General features: G+C 50.2%; 1 protein-coding gene across 2 annotated transcripts in view; it reads right to left on the bottom strand.

The window, feature by feature from the left end:
- Window positions 1-16,898, bottom strand: part of GDI1 (GDP dissociation inhibitor 1) — a 95,680-nt gene that overhangs the window by 64,283 nt on the left and 14,499 nt on the right. For both annotated transcript variants that reach the window (XR_012725320.1, XM_075324607.1), the window contains exons 4-6: window positions 4,618-4,752; window positions 2,809-3,007; window positions 151-282 (exon numbers count right to left, since the gene is read on the bottom strand). Coding sequence is in view for 1 of the 2 variants with exons in the window: in XM_075324607.1 (XP_075180722.1) it covers window positions 151-282; window positions 2,809-3,007; window positions 4,618-4,752 (466 nt within the window). In the remaining variant the exon portion in view is untranslated. The remainder of the gene's footprint in view (window positions 1-150; window positions 283-2,808; window positions 3,008-4,617; window positions 4,753-16,898) is intronic.

Here is a 16,898-nt window from a genome sequence, read left to right as displayed (position 1 = left end):
AGCTTCACCTGTATAAGGGTGAAGGACTGGAGTATGACCCCGACCATAGGACGAGTCTATCTTACAGGACATTAGGTCTGCCCCGAAATATATCACGTTTAGACTGTTCCTGTGACCTAGGGTTACTCTGAGAGAAAACCGTTTCCTCACCTTGCAAATCCCTGAGGCAGCTCGCCCAGCCCATACAGCGGGTACAGATAGGGGCTCTTTCCGTATCTTGCCAGGGACTCGCTGTACAGCTTGATGCGATTGATGGTTTCCAGACATGGCTGATCCAGATACCTATAAAAGAGATAAAGCAGCTGTTACACGGCTGTCTCCACAACCTCTGCTACCTGTCTGCAGTTTCCAGTACATTCACTACCTGTCTGTGGTCTCCAGTACCTCTGCTACCTGTCTGTGGACTCCAGTACCTCTGCTACCTGTCTGTGGACTCCAGTACCTCTGCTACCTGTCTGTGGTCTCCAGTACCTCTGCTACCTGTCTGTGGACTCCAGTACCTCTGCTACCTGTCTGTGGACTCCAGTACCTCTGCTACCTGTCTGTGATCTCCAGTACCTCTGCTACCTGTGTGTGGTCTCTAGGACCTTTGCTACCTGTCTGTGGACTCCAGTACCTCTGCTACCTGTCTGTGATCTCCAGTACCTCTGCTACCTGTCTGTGGTCTCCAGTACCTTTGCTACCTTTCTGTGGACTCCAGTACCTCTGCTACCTGTCTGTGATCTCCAGTACTTCTGCTACCTGCCTGTGGTCTCCAGTACTTCTGCTACCTGTCTGTGGTCTCCAGTACCTCTGCTACCTGTCTGTGGTCTCCAGTACCTCTGCTACCTGTTTGTGGTCTCCAGTACCTTTGCTACCTGTCTGTGGTCTCCAGTACCTCTGCTACCTGTCTGTGATCTCCAGTACCTCTGCTACCTGTGATCTCCAGTGCCTCTGCTACCTGCCTGTGGTCTCCAGTACCTCTGCTACCTGTCTGTGGTCTCCAGTACATTCACTACCTGTCTGTGGTCTCCAGTACCTCTGCTACCTGTCTGTGGACTCCAGTACCTCTGCTACCTGTCTGTGGACTCCAGTACCTCTGCTACCTGTCTGTGGACTCCAGTACCTCTGCTACCTGTCTGTGGTCTCCAGTACCTCTGCTACCTGTCTGTGGACTCCAGTACCTCTGCTACCTGTCTGTGGACTCCAGTACCTCTGCTACCTGTCTGCGGTCTCCAGTACCTCTGCTACCTGCCTGTGGTCTCCAGTACCTCTGCTACCTGCCTGTGGTCTCCAGTACCTCTGCTACCTGTCTGTGGTCTCCAGTACCTCTGCTACCTGCCTGTGGTCTCCAGTACCTCTGCTACCTGTCTGTGGTCTCCAGTACCTTTGCTACCTGTCTGTGGTCTCCAGTCCCTCTGCTACCTGTCTTTGGTCTCCAGCACATTCACTACCTGTCTGTGGTCTCCAGTACTTCTGCTACCTGTCTGTGATCTCCAGTACATTCGCTACCTGTCTTTGGTCTCCAGTACCTCTGCTACCTGTCTGTGGTCTGCAGGACATCTCCTGTCTGCCTGTAGCTCCAGTACCTCTGCCATCGCTCTGCAGTCTCCAGAATGTCTCCTGTCTGCCTTCGGCTTCCAGTACCTCTGCTACCTGTCTGCAGGCTCCAGGACCTCTGCTAACTGTCTGCACTCTCCAGGACATCTCCTGTCTGCCTGTGGCTCCAGCACCTCTGGTACTTGCCGGCAGTGTCCAGGATGTGTCATATCTGTATGCGGCTTCCAGTACCTCTGCTCCCTGTTTGCAGTCTCCAATACATCTGTTACCTGTCTGCAGGCTCCAGTACCTCTGCTACCTGTCTGCACTCTCCAGGACATCTCCTATCTGCCTGTGGTTCCAGTACCTCTACTACCTGTTTGCAGTCTCCAGTACCTCAGCTACCTGTCTGCAGTCTCCAATACGTCTGCTACCTGTCTTCACTGTCCAGTATTTCTGCTATCTGTCTGCAGTCTCCAGTACCTCAGCTACCTGTCTGCACTCTCCAGGATGTCCCCTATCTGCCTGTGGCTCCAGCACCTCTGCTACTTGTCTGTAGTCTCCAGGACGTCTTCTGTCTTCCTGCAGCTTCTAGTACCTCTGCTACTTGTCTCCTGTATGCATCATCTGATGCCCCTGGGCTGTGTGCCCACTCGAACCTTTGGCTTAGAGGATCCACTTCACCAGGTAAACCTAACAGGAACTGAGTGGCTACTGAAACCAAACCATGACCACCTGAACGGAGACCACAACCTTTCATGTAGAAAAGATATACATTATTCCTGGTCAGGGTCTTTAGAGTGAATCCGTTCCCTTTACATCAGGCCACATGCAGGAAGCTCTCCTAAAGCTAGACTAGTGGATGCAAATACTGTTTAATATAGGCCTTGGCCAAGCTGGGAAGGTTTGTTCAGCCTGGGCAACCTGGTTCATTTGCTTGGTAGTTGGAGAGAGGAAAGGTCCAGGCACTATAGTTCTTTAAGAGACCCTCTCTCATTTCTCTGGACCTGAGTAATGAGGTTCAATTGTTTTTTTGTGCTGTGCAAAGGTGGGAACGATTTCTGTATCTCGTGGCAATAACGTGACTGAAAAGCTTACAATCCCTCTAAGCTTCAATCTCCGATTTACCCAATGCCAAGTACGTCCACATCATCTTCAGCAGATCTTGTGTTACTCATCTTCATGGAACAGCTATTGCATCTTTCCCATAAACTCACAACAACTGGGAAAAGTCACATCACCAGACGTAACATGCGCGGCTACTTTATATCCCGAGCAGCAAATACTCACTCGTCAGTTCTGTAAAGTGCCAGGGCATGGCCTGTGAAATCGATGACATCCTGCCCTAAGTCAAATTTCTTGTACACATCTCGCATGGTGGTGCTTTTGGGATCCACCCCTTCGAATGTCTTGGAGTCGTTCTCGTCAAAGTTAGCTACGAAGACCAAAAACTTGCGGAAACGCCGTTTCTCAAACATCCCCATGAGATCTACAAAAAAGAGACTGAAGGTAAAAATCAGAAAAAAACAGCAAATAAAACCTAATTGCTATTCTCAGGCAATGTGTAGGGCACCTTAATTTAAAGGATCACATCTTAACATGCACACTCAGCTCGACTGAGCATACATGTGTTATAAACAATCTTGTAGTGTCACAGTTCTGATTTGCGGTGCATTTTTTGTGCAGTGACGTTCTGTTATGCTCTCCTGCGGAGTCGGTGTTTACCTGTTTCAATTCATGTAAATCATACAATCAATGTAAATCATAGTATATAGAGAAATTAAGCATCAATATATTACCAAGTATTGTAACATCATAGTATATAGAGAAATTAAGCATCAATACATTACCAAGTATTGTAACATCATAGTATATAGAGAAATTAAGCATCAATACATTACCAAGTATTGTAACATCATAGTATATAGAGACATTAAGCATCAATACATTACCAAGTATTGTCCCCGCCTGCTCCTTGCATCCCATACTGTGATTCGAATGAGACAAGTATGAGTGTGTGACTGGGTTAAGATAGGTATCCAGTCTTCAGAATAGGTGATTATGGAGGTCATGCTGTCCATATGCTACAATCTTAGAGCGTTATGCTGTGATCATGAAGAGTTAACTTTATGAAAACAACATACCGGAGAACTTTGAAATGTTATACTATAATCAGTAGCACACAAACCTTGGGTTGTTATGTTGCAATTAGTAACAAACAACCTTGAAGCACTCTTCTGTCATCATAAAACTTTCGTAAAAAACAACATACTGCACAACTGCAAGAAACTGATGATCTGGCTAAAACATACTGCGCAGCCATGATGAAGGAGGATGTGGCAGCTGTGTATAAAAAGGGGGGCCCTGCTCAGTGAGTTAGGGACGTTCCAGACCATATAGTGGACGCACTTCTTCTGTGATGATAAGACCAAAGTATTCTCCTTCTCGCTGACACTGAGGTCCCTCCGGTTGAGAAGTGATGTTACAATACTTGGTAATGTACTGATGCTTAATTTCTCTATATACTATGATCTACATTGATTGTATGATTTACACTAATTGACTCAATAGAACAGGGTAATATTGTTTCTGCCATTCCATAATTGAACATTATTCTGATGCAATCTTAATAAATTGTTACCTTATTGTTTTACCATAAAACTGTATTCAGTGTGCCTAATCTGTATATTAGTGAGTGCTACGTAAGTCACTTTGACGTGATAAGACACATACGTACTCTCCTGGTATCCTGACCCCCGGCTTGTATCTTGACCTCGTTTCTGCCTGCTTGCTGAGTTCTGTCGTGTCCTCTTGGTTACTGATCCCAGCTTGTTAGACTTTCCCTCTGCTCTCTCAGTACACTACTGCTTCCAGCGCCATCTAGCTATTAACTTCCTACTATGCCACATAGTGTTTAGCTTCCCATCCAGCGCCACCTAGTGGCTGTATCACTACTCGGTAGTGCCATGCATTACAGGTGGCATATTATCTTTCCTAAGAACTAAGGGGTCGGGTATTCTGAAATTCAAGATTTCCGATGTGCCGTTTGCCTAGTAGATGGTGGGTCTTGACGCCATCATACACATTATATATACTCACTGGAGGCCAGGGCCTCAGTTTCGGTTGACGGGACTTTGTATATCTTCCCTCCTTTGTACACAAAACTTCCTTCTACCACTTTGAAGTCCAGGTAGCGAGTGACCTCGGTGTAGAGCAGCATCTTCACTAGCTGGCCTGCGAAAAAAACGGAAAAGTTAAAGGGTTATTACTGCCATAATTCCTAAAATTCAATAGCCAGATATCCTGTTGCTCAGATTATTGTCAGGTCACCCATCTTAGGCTATGTTAACATTTCCGTTGTTTGCTTCCGTCAGGTCCGTTGTTGCGACCAACGACGAATCTGTCGTTTTTGAGATGTCAACTGACGCAACGGATGAGTTACTTTGAACGGAATCCTGTGAAAAAACTGATTTGTCGCGTCCGTTACATCCGTTGGGTGTTCGTTTTTTTACGGATCCGTTGTGATCCGTTTGTGTTTGGGACATCCCAATGGGTGTGCCAGACATGCTCAGTAAAGCATGACGGAATCCAGCACTGGATTCCATCGTGTGACGGATAACGGCGGAATCCAGCACCATAGACATCCATTACAGCTCTTGACGGATGGCGACGGACACCTGCGGAGTGCGTTTTTTTGCCGCACCAAAAAACGTTACGTTCAGCGTTGCTCCAGCCTGATGGTCAGTCACTAAACGACTGATCCGTCACACGGCGGATGCAACGCAGGGCCATCAGTCACAATCCGTCGCTAATAGATGTCTATGGGGATAAAACGGGTTCCTGCAAAATATTGCGCAGGATACCTTAATTCCTCTAGGCGACGGAAGCAAAACAACGGAAGTGTGAACACAGCCTTAGGGTAGTTTCACACTTGCGTTGGGCGAAATCCGCTGGGTCCGTTGCTGCGTCGTTTTGACGCATCCGTTATTTTTGTGGTGTCAACGGATGCAACGGATCCGTTATTTCACAGTAATCCGTTAGCTGATTCCTGTGAAATAACGGACCGTTGCATCCGTTTGGAATCCGTTAGGCGTCCGGCTAACGGAATCCGTCGGCTCTGTTTTTTTTCTTTTTTCATTTGTTTTCATTCTGGGCATGCTCAGTAAAAATTAGCGGAATCCAGCAGCGGATTCCGTTGTTAAGCACTTAGCAACGGAATCCGCTACCATAGGGAAACATTGAAAATTTTAACGGAAGCAACGGAATCCGCTGGTCGGCGTCATTTTGACGCAAGCATTTAACGTTACAGTCAGCGTTGCTTCCGCTGGGCGGAAGCAACGGAGCGTCGGCCAACGGAAGCAACGCAGGTACTTTTGGCACAATCCATCATCAATGCAAGTCTATGGGAAACAGCGGAATCCGTTAACGGATTCCGCTGTTTCCCAAGACAGCGGATTGCGCCAAAAAGAAGGGAATTTTGTTACTTACCGTAAATTCCTTTTCTTCTAGCTCTTATTGGGAGACCCAGACGATTGGGGTATAGCTACTGCCCTCTGGAGGCCACACAAAGCACTACATTAAAAGTGCAAGGCCCCTCCCCCTCTGGCTATACCCCCCCGTGGTATCACGGGTTCTCCAGTTTTAGTGCCAAAGCAAGAAGGAGGAAGCCAATAACTGGTTTAAACAAATTAACTCCGAATAACATCGGAGAACTGAAAAACCGTTCAACATGAACAACATGTGTACCCGCAAACAACAAAAAAACATCCCGAAGGACAACAGGGCGGGTGCTGGGTCTCCCAATAAGAGCTAGAAGAAAAGGAATTTACGGTAAGTAACAAAATTCCCTTCTTCTTCAGCGCTCTATTGGGAGACCCAGACGATTGGGACGTCCAAAAGCTGTCCCTGGGTGGGTAAATAAATACCTCATGTTAGAGCTGCAAAACAGCCCTCCCCTACGGGGGTGTCACTGCCGCCTGCAGGACTCTTCTACCTAAGCTGGCATCCGCCGAAGCATAGGTATGCACCTGATAATGCCTGGTGAAAGTGTGCAGACTGGACCAGGTAGCTGCCTGGCACACCTGTTGAGCCGAAGCCTGGTGACGTAATGCCCAGGACGCACCCACGGCTCTGGTGGAGTGGGCTTTTAGCCCTGAAGGAACCGGAAGCCCCGCAGAACGGTAGGCCTCTAGAATTGGTTCTTTGATCCATCGAGCCAGGGTGGCTTTAGAAGCCTGCAACCCCTTGCGCGGACCAGCGACAAGGACGAAAAGTGCATCGGCACGGCGTATGGGCGCCGTGCGGGAAATGTAGATTCTGAGTGCTCTCACCAGATCTAGCAAACGTAAGGCCTTTTCATACCGGTGAACCGGATGAGGGCAAAAAGAAGGCAAGGAAATATCCTGATTAAGATGAAAAGAGGATACGACCTTAGGGAGAAACTCCGGAATGGGGCGCAGCACAACCTTGTCCTGGTGGAACACCAGGAAGGGAGCCTTAGATGACAGAGCTGCCAGCTCAGACACTCGCCGAAGCGATGTGATTGCAACAAGAAACGCCACTTTCTGCGACAGCCGAGAAAAGGAAACTTCCTTCAGAGGCTCGAAGGGCGGCTTCTGGAGAGCAACTAGTACCCTGTTCAGATCCCATGGATCTAACGGTCGCTTGTACGGGGGCACAATATGACAGACCCCCTGCAGGAACGTGCGCACCTTAGGAAGACGTGCTAGACGCTTCTGAAAAAACACGGATAGTGCCGAAACTTGCCCTTTAAGGGAGCTGAGCGACAAGCCCTTTTCTAACCCCGATTGCAGGAAGGAAAGAAACTTGGGCAATGCAAATGGCCAGGGAGACACTCCCTGAGCAGAGCACCAGGACAAGAAAATCTTCCACGTTCTGTGGTAGATCTTAGCCGAAGTCGACTTTCTAGCTTGTCTCATTGTGGCAATGACTCCCTGAGATAATCCAGCAGATGCTAGGATCCAGGACTCAATGGCCACACAGTCAGGTTCAGGGCCGCAGAATTCTGATGGAAAAACGGCCCTTGGGACAGTAAGTCTGGTCGGTCTGGCAGTGACCACGGTCGACCGATCGTGAGATGCCACAGATCCGGATACCACGACCTCCTCGGCCAGTCTGGAGCGACGAGTATGACGCGGCTGCACTCGGATCTGATCTTGCGTAGCACTCTGGGCAAGAGCGCCAGAGGTGGAAACACGTATGGGAGCTGAAACTGCGACCAATCTTGAACCAAGGCGTCTGCCGCCAGAGCTCTTTGATCGCGCGACCTCGCCATGAATGCCGGGACCTTGTTGTTGTGCCGGGACGCCATTAGGTCGACGTCCGGCACTCCCCAGCGGCGACAGATTTCCTGAAACACGTCCGGGTGAAGGGACCATTCCCCTGCGTCCATGCCCTGGCGACTGAGGAAGTCTGCTTCCCAGTTTTCTACGCCTGGGATGTGAACCGCGGATATGGTGGATGCTCTGTCCTCCACCCACATTAGAATGCGCCGGACTTCTTGGAAGGCTTGCCGACTGCGCGTCCCTCCTTGGTGGTTGATGTATGCCACCGCTGTGGAGTTGTCCGATTGGATTCGGATCTGCTTTCCTTCCAGCCACTGTTGGAAGGCCAGTAGAGCAAGATACACTGCTCTGATCTCCAGTACAGCCCTTTTTGCCTTGGCCGCCTTGCGTTTTGAGGATGACATGTTGCTGCTTCCACAGAGCGATCTGGGATATGCAGCCAGAAGCGCACCTCACAGTGCAAGAAATACAATATCTATATAACTGTATCCAGTACACTGATACACAGTGAGGCACTAGAGGGACCAGCACAGAAAAAACGCTTACCGCCCGCTTAAAAAGCGGGTGTGTGGTCGCCAGATAGCCCCTAGTCCAGGTCTCCCAGAGCCTTGCGTCCTTCCTCCAGCCAGGCATGCATGTAATGGCTGCCGGCGTCTCGAGAGAGGAAGGGGGGCGGGCCCTGGGCGTTCCTGGCCAAGAGCGGGAAGCCTGCTTCCCTCTGTGCATAGTGTGAGGGCTGGAGCATGTAAATCAGGCTCCAGCCCTCGTCGCTGCTTGCGAACAGCGTCTCTCCCCTACCCTGAGTGACAGGGTGGGGGCGGGAACGAAACGGAGCTGCCGGCGTCCTAGGCCCAAAAAGCCGGGGACTAAAGTTATAACCGCCGCCGCCGTAAAAGCGCGGACGGCGGATCCCCGGCGCACCACAAGTCACAGCAGCGCCGCCCGGTCCAGAGGGGGTCGGCGCTGCGTTCCCATACACAAAACATCCCCCAGTAATCTGTAGGGACACTAACTCCAACATTGCGGTCCCCGGCGCACTACAACACCCAGCCAGCCCGGAGTGTGTCTGTGCCTGCCGGGGACACAGAGTACCTGTAAGATGCAGGGCCCTGTCCCTGATCGTACTCCTGCTCCGAATCCATCAGGTTCTAATGGGTCTGTGGATGGAGCCCGGCATCAGAGCTGAGAGGCCGGCAGGATCCCACTTCCACAGAGCCCTACCAGGGGATGTGGAAGGAAAACAGCATGTCAGGCTCCAGCCCTGTACCAGCAATAGGTACCTCAACCTTACAACACCATCCAGGGGTGAGAAGGGAGCATGCTGGGGACACTATATGTGTCCTCTTTTCTTCCATCCGAAACCGTCAGCAGCTACTGCTGACTAAAATCTGTGGAGCTATGCATGGAATGTCTGACCTCCTTCGCACACAAAGCTAAAACTGGAGAACCCGTGATACCACGGGGGGGTATAGCCAGAGGGGGAGGGGCCTTGCACTTTTAATGTAGTGCTTTGTGTGGCCTCCAGAGGGCAGTAGCTATACCCCAATCGTCTGGGTCTCCCAATAGAGCGCTGAAGAAAAAAACAACGCAAGTGTGAAAGTACCCTTACTGAAAGAAATTGGGCAAAAGCAAGAAAAGGTTCAGCTGTGATTTCCCGGAGCAACCTATCACATACATCGCCAGAGAATTCCCATAAAAACAGTAGATAAAATGCGAAGATTGACATTCCCACAGGGTTTTAGTGTCACACACATCTTATATATAACTTATTAGTTCCCCGCTGCAATAAGAGCCACTCCACCTGCTTAGTACATGTTACACCAGTTCTGTAGTACTGACAGATTAGTGTGAGCAAATAAAGCCAAATGGAAAGGACGAGGGCGGAGAGGTTGACGTGGTTGGTTTGCAAGTGCTGGTCCTTATCGATATGTGGGAAAGCTGGGTGGCAGTGAGCGATCTGTATATACCTGATTATGGGGCGATACATCTGGAACCGCCATACCAAGCCCACCGGGCAGTTAGCTCTGAGCAGTAATCCCAGCGAGCACGGACTGTGTTTTTAGGATATGTGAAACCAGTCTAACTTTGACAACTTACTGCTCTTTAATTCTTAAAGAGGTTGTCCCATACACAACATATATCACCCTTCCTCAGGATCAATGTATAACCATTGGGCCCAATCACGGGTTAGGCAGTAGAGTCCATGCATGACCACACCATTCATTGTACATGGAAGCAGTGGTCAGGAATGGGTACTACCGCCATATATATCCATAGATGTGAATGGGAAAGGTCTGTCTGGAAGGGGCTCGGATGGAAAATCCGGAGACCATAGTTGTTTTATTATTTCTATTATTGAAGGATCACTATTCTTCTCTTTTCTCTCCGGAGCAGATGAGAACTATTCCATGTTTACGGCTCTTTTCCTCTACGCACTGATTAGAGGACACGCGGAGGATGCTGCTTTCCCCGGCTCGTGTAGACGCAGGAAGCAGCTGGACCCGGCGCACAATCCTCCTCATTGCTATAGATTTACACACAATCAAAAAAAAAAAGAAACGGCCATCACAATAACAATGAAAAATTAACCGTGGGATCATTGCCCGACCAGTTTATCAACGGCCCCCACTTTCCACTGCATTTGCACTAGTGTCCTGCGGTGCTATATAATAACGGCATACCGTATTTTTCGGTTTATAAGACGCCCCCCAAATTTAGAGGCGGAAAGAATAATTTTTAATGTTAAAATGAGGGTCCGTCTTATAATCCTAGTGTGTCTGCTTACTGGGGGGAGCAGCTCAGAATGGTCACAGGAGGCAGGGTCGGCGATGCTGCGGTCTCAAAGGAGGGGGTGTTGCGTCTCAGGAGGGTGAGTGGATGCAGGGTTAGCGATACTGCGGCCTCGGGGGCGTTGCGTCTCAGGAGGGTGAGTGGATGGAGGGTTAGCGATACTGCGGCCTCGGGGGTGTTGTGTCTCAGGAGGGTGAGTGGATGGAGGGTTAGCGATACTGCGGCCTCGGGGGTGTTGCGTCTCAGGAGGGTGAGTGGATGGAGGGTTAGCGATACTGCGGCCTCGGGGGTGTTGTGTCTCAGGAGGGTGAGTGGGTGGAGGGTTAGCGATACTGCGGCCTCGGGGGTGTTGTGTCTCAGGAGGGTGAGTGGGTGGAGGGTTAGCGATACTGCGGCCTCGGGGGTGTTGCGTCTCAGGAGGGTGAGTGGATGGAGGGTTAGCGATACTGCGGCCTCGGGGGTGTTGTGTCTCAGGAGGGTGAGTGGGTGGAGGGTTAGCGATACTGCGGCCTCGGGGGTGTTGTGTCTCAGGAGGGTGAGTGGGTGGAGGGTTAGCGATACTGCGGCCTCGGGGGTGTTGTGTCTCAGGAGGGTGAGTGGGTGGAGGGTTAGCGATACTGCGGCCTCGGGGGTGTTGCGTCTCAAGAGGGTGAGTGGGTGGAGGGTTAGCGATACTGCGGCCTCGGGGGTGTTGTGTCTCAGGAAGGTGAGTGGGTGGAGGGTTAGCGATACTGCGGCCTCGGGGGTGTTGTGTCTCAGGAGGGTGAGTGGGTGGAGGGTTAGCGATACTGCGGCCTCGGGGGTGTTGTGTCTCAGGAAGGTGAGTGGGTGGAGGGTTAGCGATACTGCGGCCTCGGGGGTGTTGTGTCTCAGGAGGGTGAGTGGGTGGAGGGTTAGCGATACTGCGGCCTCGGGGGTGTTGTGTCTCAGGAGGGTGAGTGGGTGGAGGGTTAGCGATACTGCGGCCTCGGGGGTGTTGCGTCTCAGGAGGGTGAGTGGATGGAGGGTTAGCGATACTGCGGCCTCGGGGGTGGCGCAACGGCGGGCGCCATTAATCTGCTGGCGTGCTGCGGGGGTGTCACTGCAATGGAGGACTTAGGAGGGTCACAGGACGGGGTGTTGCTGCAGGCGCCTGATCTGACTGCGGACTCCATTGAATCGCTTGCAGTTGACATGATAGACTTCAAGAAAATGGCCGCAAAGGCAGACCGTTAAAAGAAAGGCCTACGCGGCCATTTTAGTAAAGTCCATCATGTCAATCTGCACACGCACCGCCTCCGCGGCCTTTTTCTTGAAGTTCATCGCGTCATCCGCAGGCCATTCAATGGAGCCCGCAGTCAGCTCAATGCACCCGCGACACTGCAGTGACTCCTCAGTATCACCGACCCTGCTTCCTATGACCCCGCCCCACTATCGGCATTGTAAGACGCATCCCTGTATTACCCCCAGTTTTAGGGGAAAAAAGTGCGTCTTAAAATCCGGAAAATATGGTAAATGGGATTGGACACATGCACCTCTATTAATGACCATGTTGAGGCCCAGAGTGCCGTGTACACAGGGGAGACTATACTAAATAAGGAGCAGGACACTCAGCACTTTCCCATCACAGCTCCGATTTAAAGGGAACCTGTCATCAGGTTTCCCGTCATTAAACTGATGGCGGCATATTTTGTTCTTCCTAATTAGTATCCTGTAGATGCAGTCCTCTAAAGCTGATCTTTATTCTCTGGCATATGGTCCGATGGGAGTGTACGGAGCAACTTCATCGCCCACAGTGAGTACTCTGCAAGCTCCCAGCAGGTGCTGAGGTTGGTCCATACACTTCCATCGGACGGTACGGAGCCGTGTAACATGCAGGAGAGCAGAGAATAAAGATAAATCCTAGAGGTCTGCAGGGAAAATTAGTAAGGAGATAATTTGTCGGCATTAGCTTAAAGTGGGCCGGGACTTCAGATCAGTGTTAACAGCGGAAACAGGTACTCGGTAGAGCATGAGACTCTTAATCTCAGGGTCGTGGGTTCGAGCCCCACGTTGGGCGCCAAACTGTCAAGGGATGAATTTGGGTTGAAGACTGCTAATGGAATCTTTGTTTGGGATATCAGAGACGGTGCCATATTAGCTGTATACCAGTGCCGATATATCCATGTATCAGACAATGAACACACAGACATGCTCTTCTTGAGCTAGCATCACCAACTGAGCTCGTTATATTCTATTGTTCAAGCATTAAACACATCACTTCAGCCTGAAAGATATTTACAAAAACTTCTCCATTTGCTCACACATACTGATAAAGAATAATTAGGGGGGAGTGCGTATGGGCAGTATTGGGAGAATGCATGAGATCATACATCATCCCAAATAGTCTATAAGCATATAAATCTATATGTACACTTCTGCACTAGTGGGGCCAGCACCTCAGGTGCTGCTTACCGCCCGCTCAAAGCGGTTGTGTGATCACCAGAATCCCTGCCTGGGTCTCCCAGAGCTTGTCTCCCCTCTCCAGCATCAGAAGAGCTGACAGGAATGGCTGCCGGCGTCCTGAGGAGAGGAGGGGGCCGTGGGCGTGCCCTAGAAAGTGCGGGAATCTGGTGCCCCACTGTGCACAGTGAGGGGGGTGGAGTATGCAAAGCATGTTCCAGCCCTCAGCGCTGACGTCCTGTGCAGCGTCCCGCCCTTCCCCTGACTGGCAGGCCTGGGGGCGGGAAAAAAGTGAGACTAGGCCGCAAAAGCCGGGGACTAAAGTTATAAGCGCGGCCGGCATATAAGCGCGGTCGGCGCGGTAGTCCCCGGCGTACTAACACTCCCAGCCGCGCTGCAGTGTGAAATGGCAGCGCGCGGTCAGCGCGGTAGTCCCCAGTAAACTAACACACCCAGCCACGCTGCAGTATGTGATGGCACAAGCGCGGTCAGCGCTGCGGTCCCCGGCGCACTAACACACCCAGCAATGCTGCAGTGTTTGTGTGCGCGGTCCCCACGGGGACACAGAGTACCTCAAAGTAGCAGGGCCTTGTCCCTGACGATACTCGGCTCCTTGTCCAGCAGAGTCCCCAGGGGCTGTGGATGGAGCACGGTCTCAGTGCCTGGAGACGGATTAGGATCCCACTTCACCCAGAGCCCTAAAGGGATGGGGAAGGAAAACAGCATGTGGGCTCCAGCCTCCGTACCCGCAATGGATACCTCAACCTTAACAACACCGCCGACAAGAGTGGGGTGAGAAGGGAGCATGCTGGGGGCCCTGTTATCGGCCCTCTTTTCTTCCATCCGACATAGTCAGCAGCTGCTGCTGACTAAGCTGTGGAGCTATGCGTGGATGTCTGCCTCCTTCGCACAAAGCATGAAAACTGAGGAACCCGTGATGCACGGGGGGTGTATAGGCAGAAGGGGAGGGGCTTTACACTTTTAAGTGTAATACTTTGTGTGGCCTCCGGAGGCAGAAGCTATACACCCAATTGTCTGGGTCTCCCAATGGAGCGACAAAGAAATTGAAGACAGTAAGCGACGATGAGATTCTGTAGAAATGATACATCGGAGTATGGGGTCACCCGCCTCATCCTACATATACTACATTCCTTTTCCTGTGAATTTTACTGATAAGGCTCCCAATTAACTTAATGAATATCTCCTTTGTTCATTTATACTTTGGCTAACTTTTTCAATATACAGCTTAGAATTATACTATGGGTCCATGCGATGGCTACATAGCCAGACAGATAATTATGCATCTACATCTACATTTTGATTATTTATATACACAGATATTCTTATTATGTTTAAACAAACATACTACAGCTCAGGCGACCTCCACCGTACGCACATCACCGCTGATGACACTAGTTAGTATACCCCTGTGGGTGTGCTACCACGCTAAGAGGGCGGAATGACCGCAGGATCTAACGCCCTTGTGACTAGTCCCAGCGCTCATTAGCATATCATAAAAGATCTTTAGAAATACTTTTTCTATAGATCTCTTTACCTATGCTACTAGATACAGGGTCTGTTAGGCAGGGATTGGAAATCTGCACCCAGAACTGCTCGTGGTGCGGGGGCATATTGCACCTGACAGGTTCCCTTTAACAATGGGAAAGCCTAATCTTCATAGCTGACTGTGTACATGGGAGCGGATACACAGCTGCAATCCCGGGATTTCCTCTTCATGTTCTACAATTCCACTTCCTGTTTTTGAATGGGGAAATCAAACATTCATCCCTCTGAGTTTCACGCCGTGTTTTATACCCTTAGGTCAGGATAACATGTGCAATCTTCTGGATATTGACAGTGCTACCTTGAATGGGAGATGAGGTCTGACCGTCCAATACAAAGTGCGGTCAGGACGCAGGAAAGTGATGGGAAAGACATGAATGCTTCTTTTTAGAATAGCGCCCCACCTCTGCAATGGTGGCGGAGCATTATTAATTCTGTTTTTTTTTTTGTTCCAACATAAGGCTATGTGCGCACTGAGCGTTTTTGCACGTTTTTCGGGTGTGTTTTTGGGCTCAAAACTGCATGACTTTGCTTCCCCGGCAAAGTCTATGACTTTTCATTTTTGCTGTCCACACACAACTTTTTTTTTAGCTGTGTTTTTGAGCTAAATAAAATGGACATGTCAATTCTTTCCTGCGTTTTATTGCGTTCTTCACCCATGCAATGCATTGGAAAAACGTAGCAAAATGCACCAAAACGTGATAAAAACGCAAGCATTTTTTACTGGTGCGTTTTTTCCGCGGGTGCGTTTTTTGCGGCCAAAAACGCACAAAAACGCTGTGTGCGCACATAGCCTATGAAGTGTTCCATGGCACATGAAGGCAAAGGTAGGACCCCTTAACAGAAGGTGAAGAGTGGATTTGTGGTTTGGATTCTGCACCACAAATCCACTCCAACTTAAAATAAATGTGGATGGCGAAGGAGAAGGGAATTTTGTTTACTTACCGTAAATTCCTTTTCTTCTAGCTCCAATTGGGAGACCCAGACAATTGGGTGTATAGCTATTGCCTCTGGAGGCCACACAAAGTATTACACTTAAAAGTGTAAGGCCCCTCCCCTTCTGGCTATACACCCCCAGTGGGATCACTGGCTCACCAGTTTTAGTGCCAAAGCAAGAAGGAGGAAAGCCAATAACTGGTTTAAAGACCAATTCAATCCGAGGAAACATCGGAGAACTGAACCATACCACATGAACAACATGTGTACCCGAAAAAACAGAAAAACCCCGAGAAAACAGGGCGGGTGCTGGGTCTCCCAATTGGAGCTAGAAGAAAAGGAATTTACGGTAAGTAAACAAAATTCCCTTCTTCTTTGTCGCTCCATTGGGAGACCCAGACAATTGGGATGTCCAAAAGCAATCCCTGGGTGGGTAAAAGAATACCTCATGATAGGGCCGTCAAACGGCCCTCTCCTACAGGTGGCCAACCGCCGCCTGAATGACTTATCTACCTAGGCTGGCGTCTGCCGAAGCGTAGGTATGCATCTGATAATGCTTGGTAAAAGTAAGTAGACTCGACCAGGTGGGTGCCTGACACACCTGCTGAGCCGTAGCCTGGTGCCGTAATGCCCAGGATGCACCCACGGCTCTGGTAAAATGGGCCTTCGGCCTTGAAAGAACCAGAAGCCCAGTAGAACTGTAGGTTTCAAGAATTGGTTCCTCGAGCCCCCGAGCAAGGGTGGATCTGGAAGCTTGCGACTGTTTACGCCGACCAGCGACAAGGACAAAGAGTGCATCCGGGTGGCGCAGGAGCGCCATGCGGGAAGTAGAACCTGAGTGCTCTCACCAGAACCAACAGATGCAAATCTTTCTGAAATTGATGGACTGGACGAGGACACAAAGAAGGTGAGGTGATATCCTGATTGATATGAAAATGGGATACCACCTTAGGGAGAAATTCCGGAACCGGACGCAGAACTACCCTGTCCTGGTGAAGGACCAGGAAGGGAGTTTGTATGAGAGCGTTGCTAGCTCGGAAACTCTCCTAAGAGACGAGACCGTTACTAGAAGGCCACTTCCCGTGAAAAACGGGAAGGGAGACATCCTTCAAAGGCTCGAAAGGCGGCATCTGGAGAGCAATTAGAACCTTGTTCAGATCTCAGGGCTCTAACGGCCGCTTGTACGGAGTGCTGAGAAGACAAACTCCCCGTAGGAACGTGCGTACCTGAGGAAGTCGTCGTTTCTGAAAAAATACAGATAGCGCTGAGACTTGTCCCTAAAGGGAACTGAGCGACAACCCATTTTCCTACCTAGATTGCAGGAAGGAAGGAAACATAGACGATGCAACCGGCCAGGGAGAAACA

Source organism: Anomaloglossus baeobatrachus, chromosome 9 (assembly GCF_048569485.1).
Source record: "Anomaloglossus baeobatrachus isolate aAnoBae1 chromosome 9, aAnoBae1.hap1, whole genome shotgun sequence".
In the NCBI taxonomy this organism is placed as follows: Eukaryota; Metazoa; Chordata; class Amphibia; order Anura; family Aromobatidae; genus Anomaloglossus; species Anomaloglossus baeobatrachus.
Note: the sequence above shows the minus strand (reverse complement) of the source record. Positions and strands in the feature narration are given on the sequence as shown.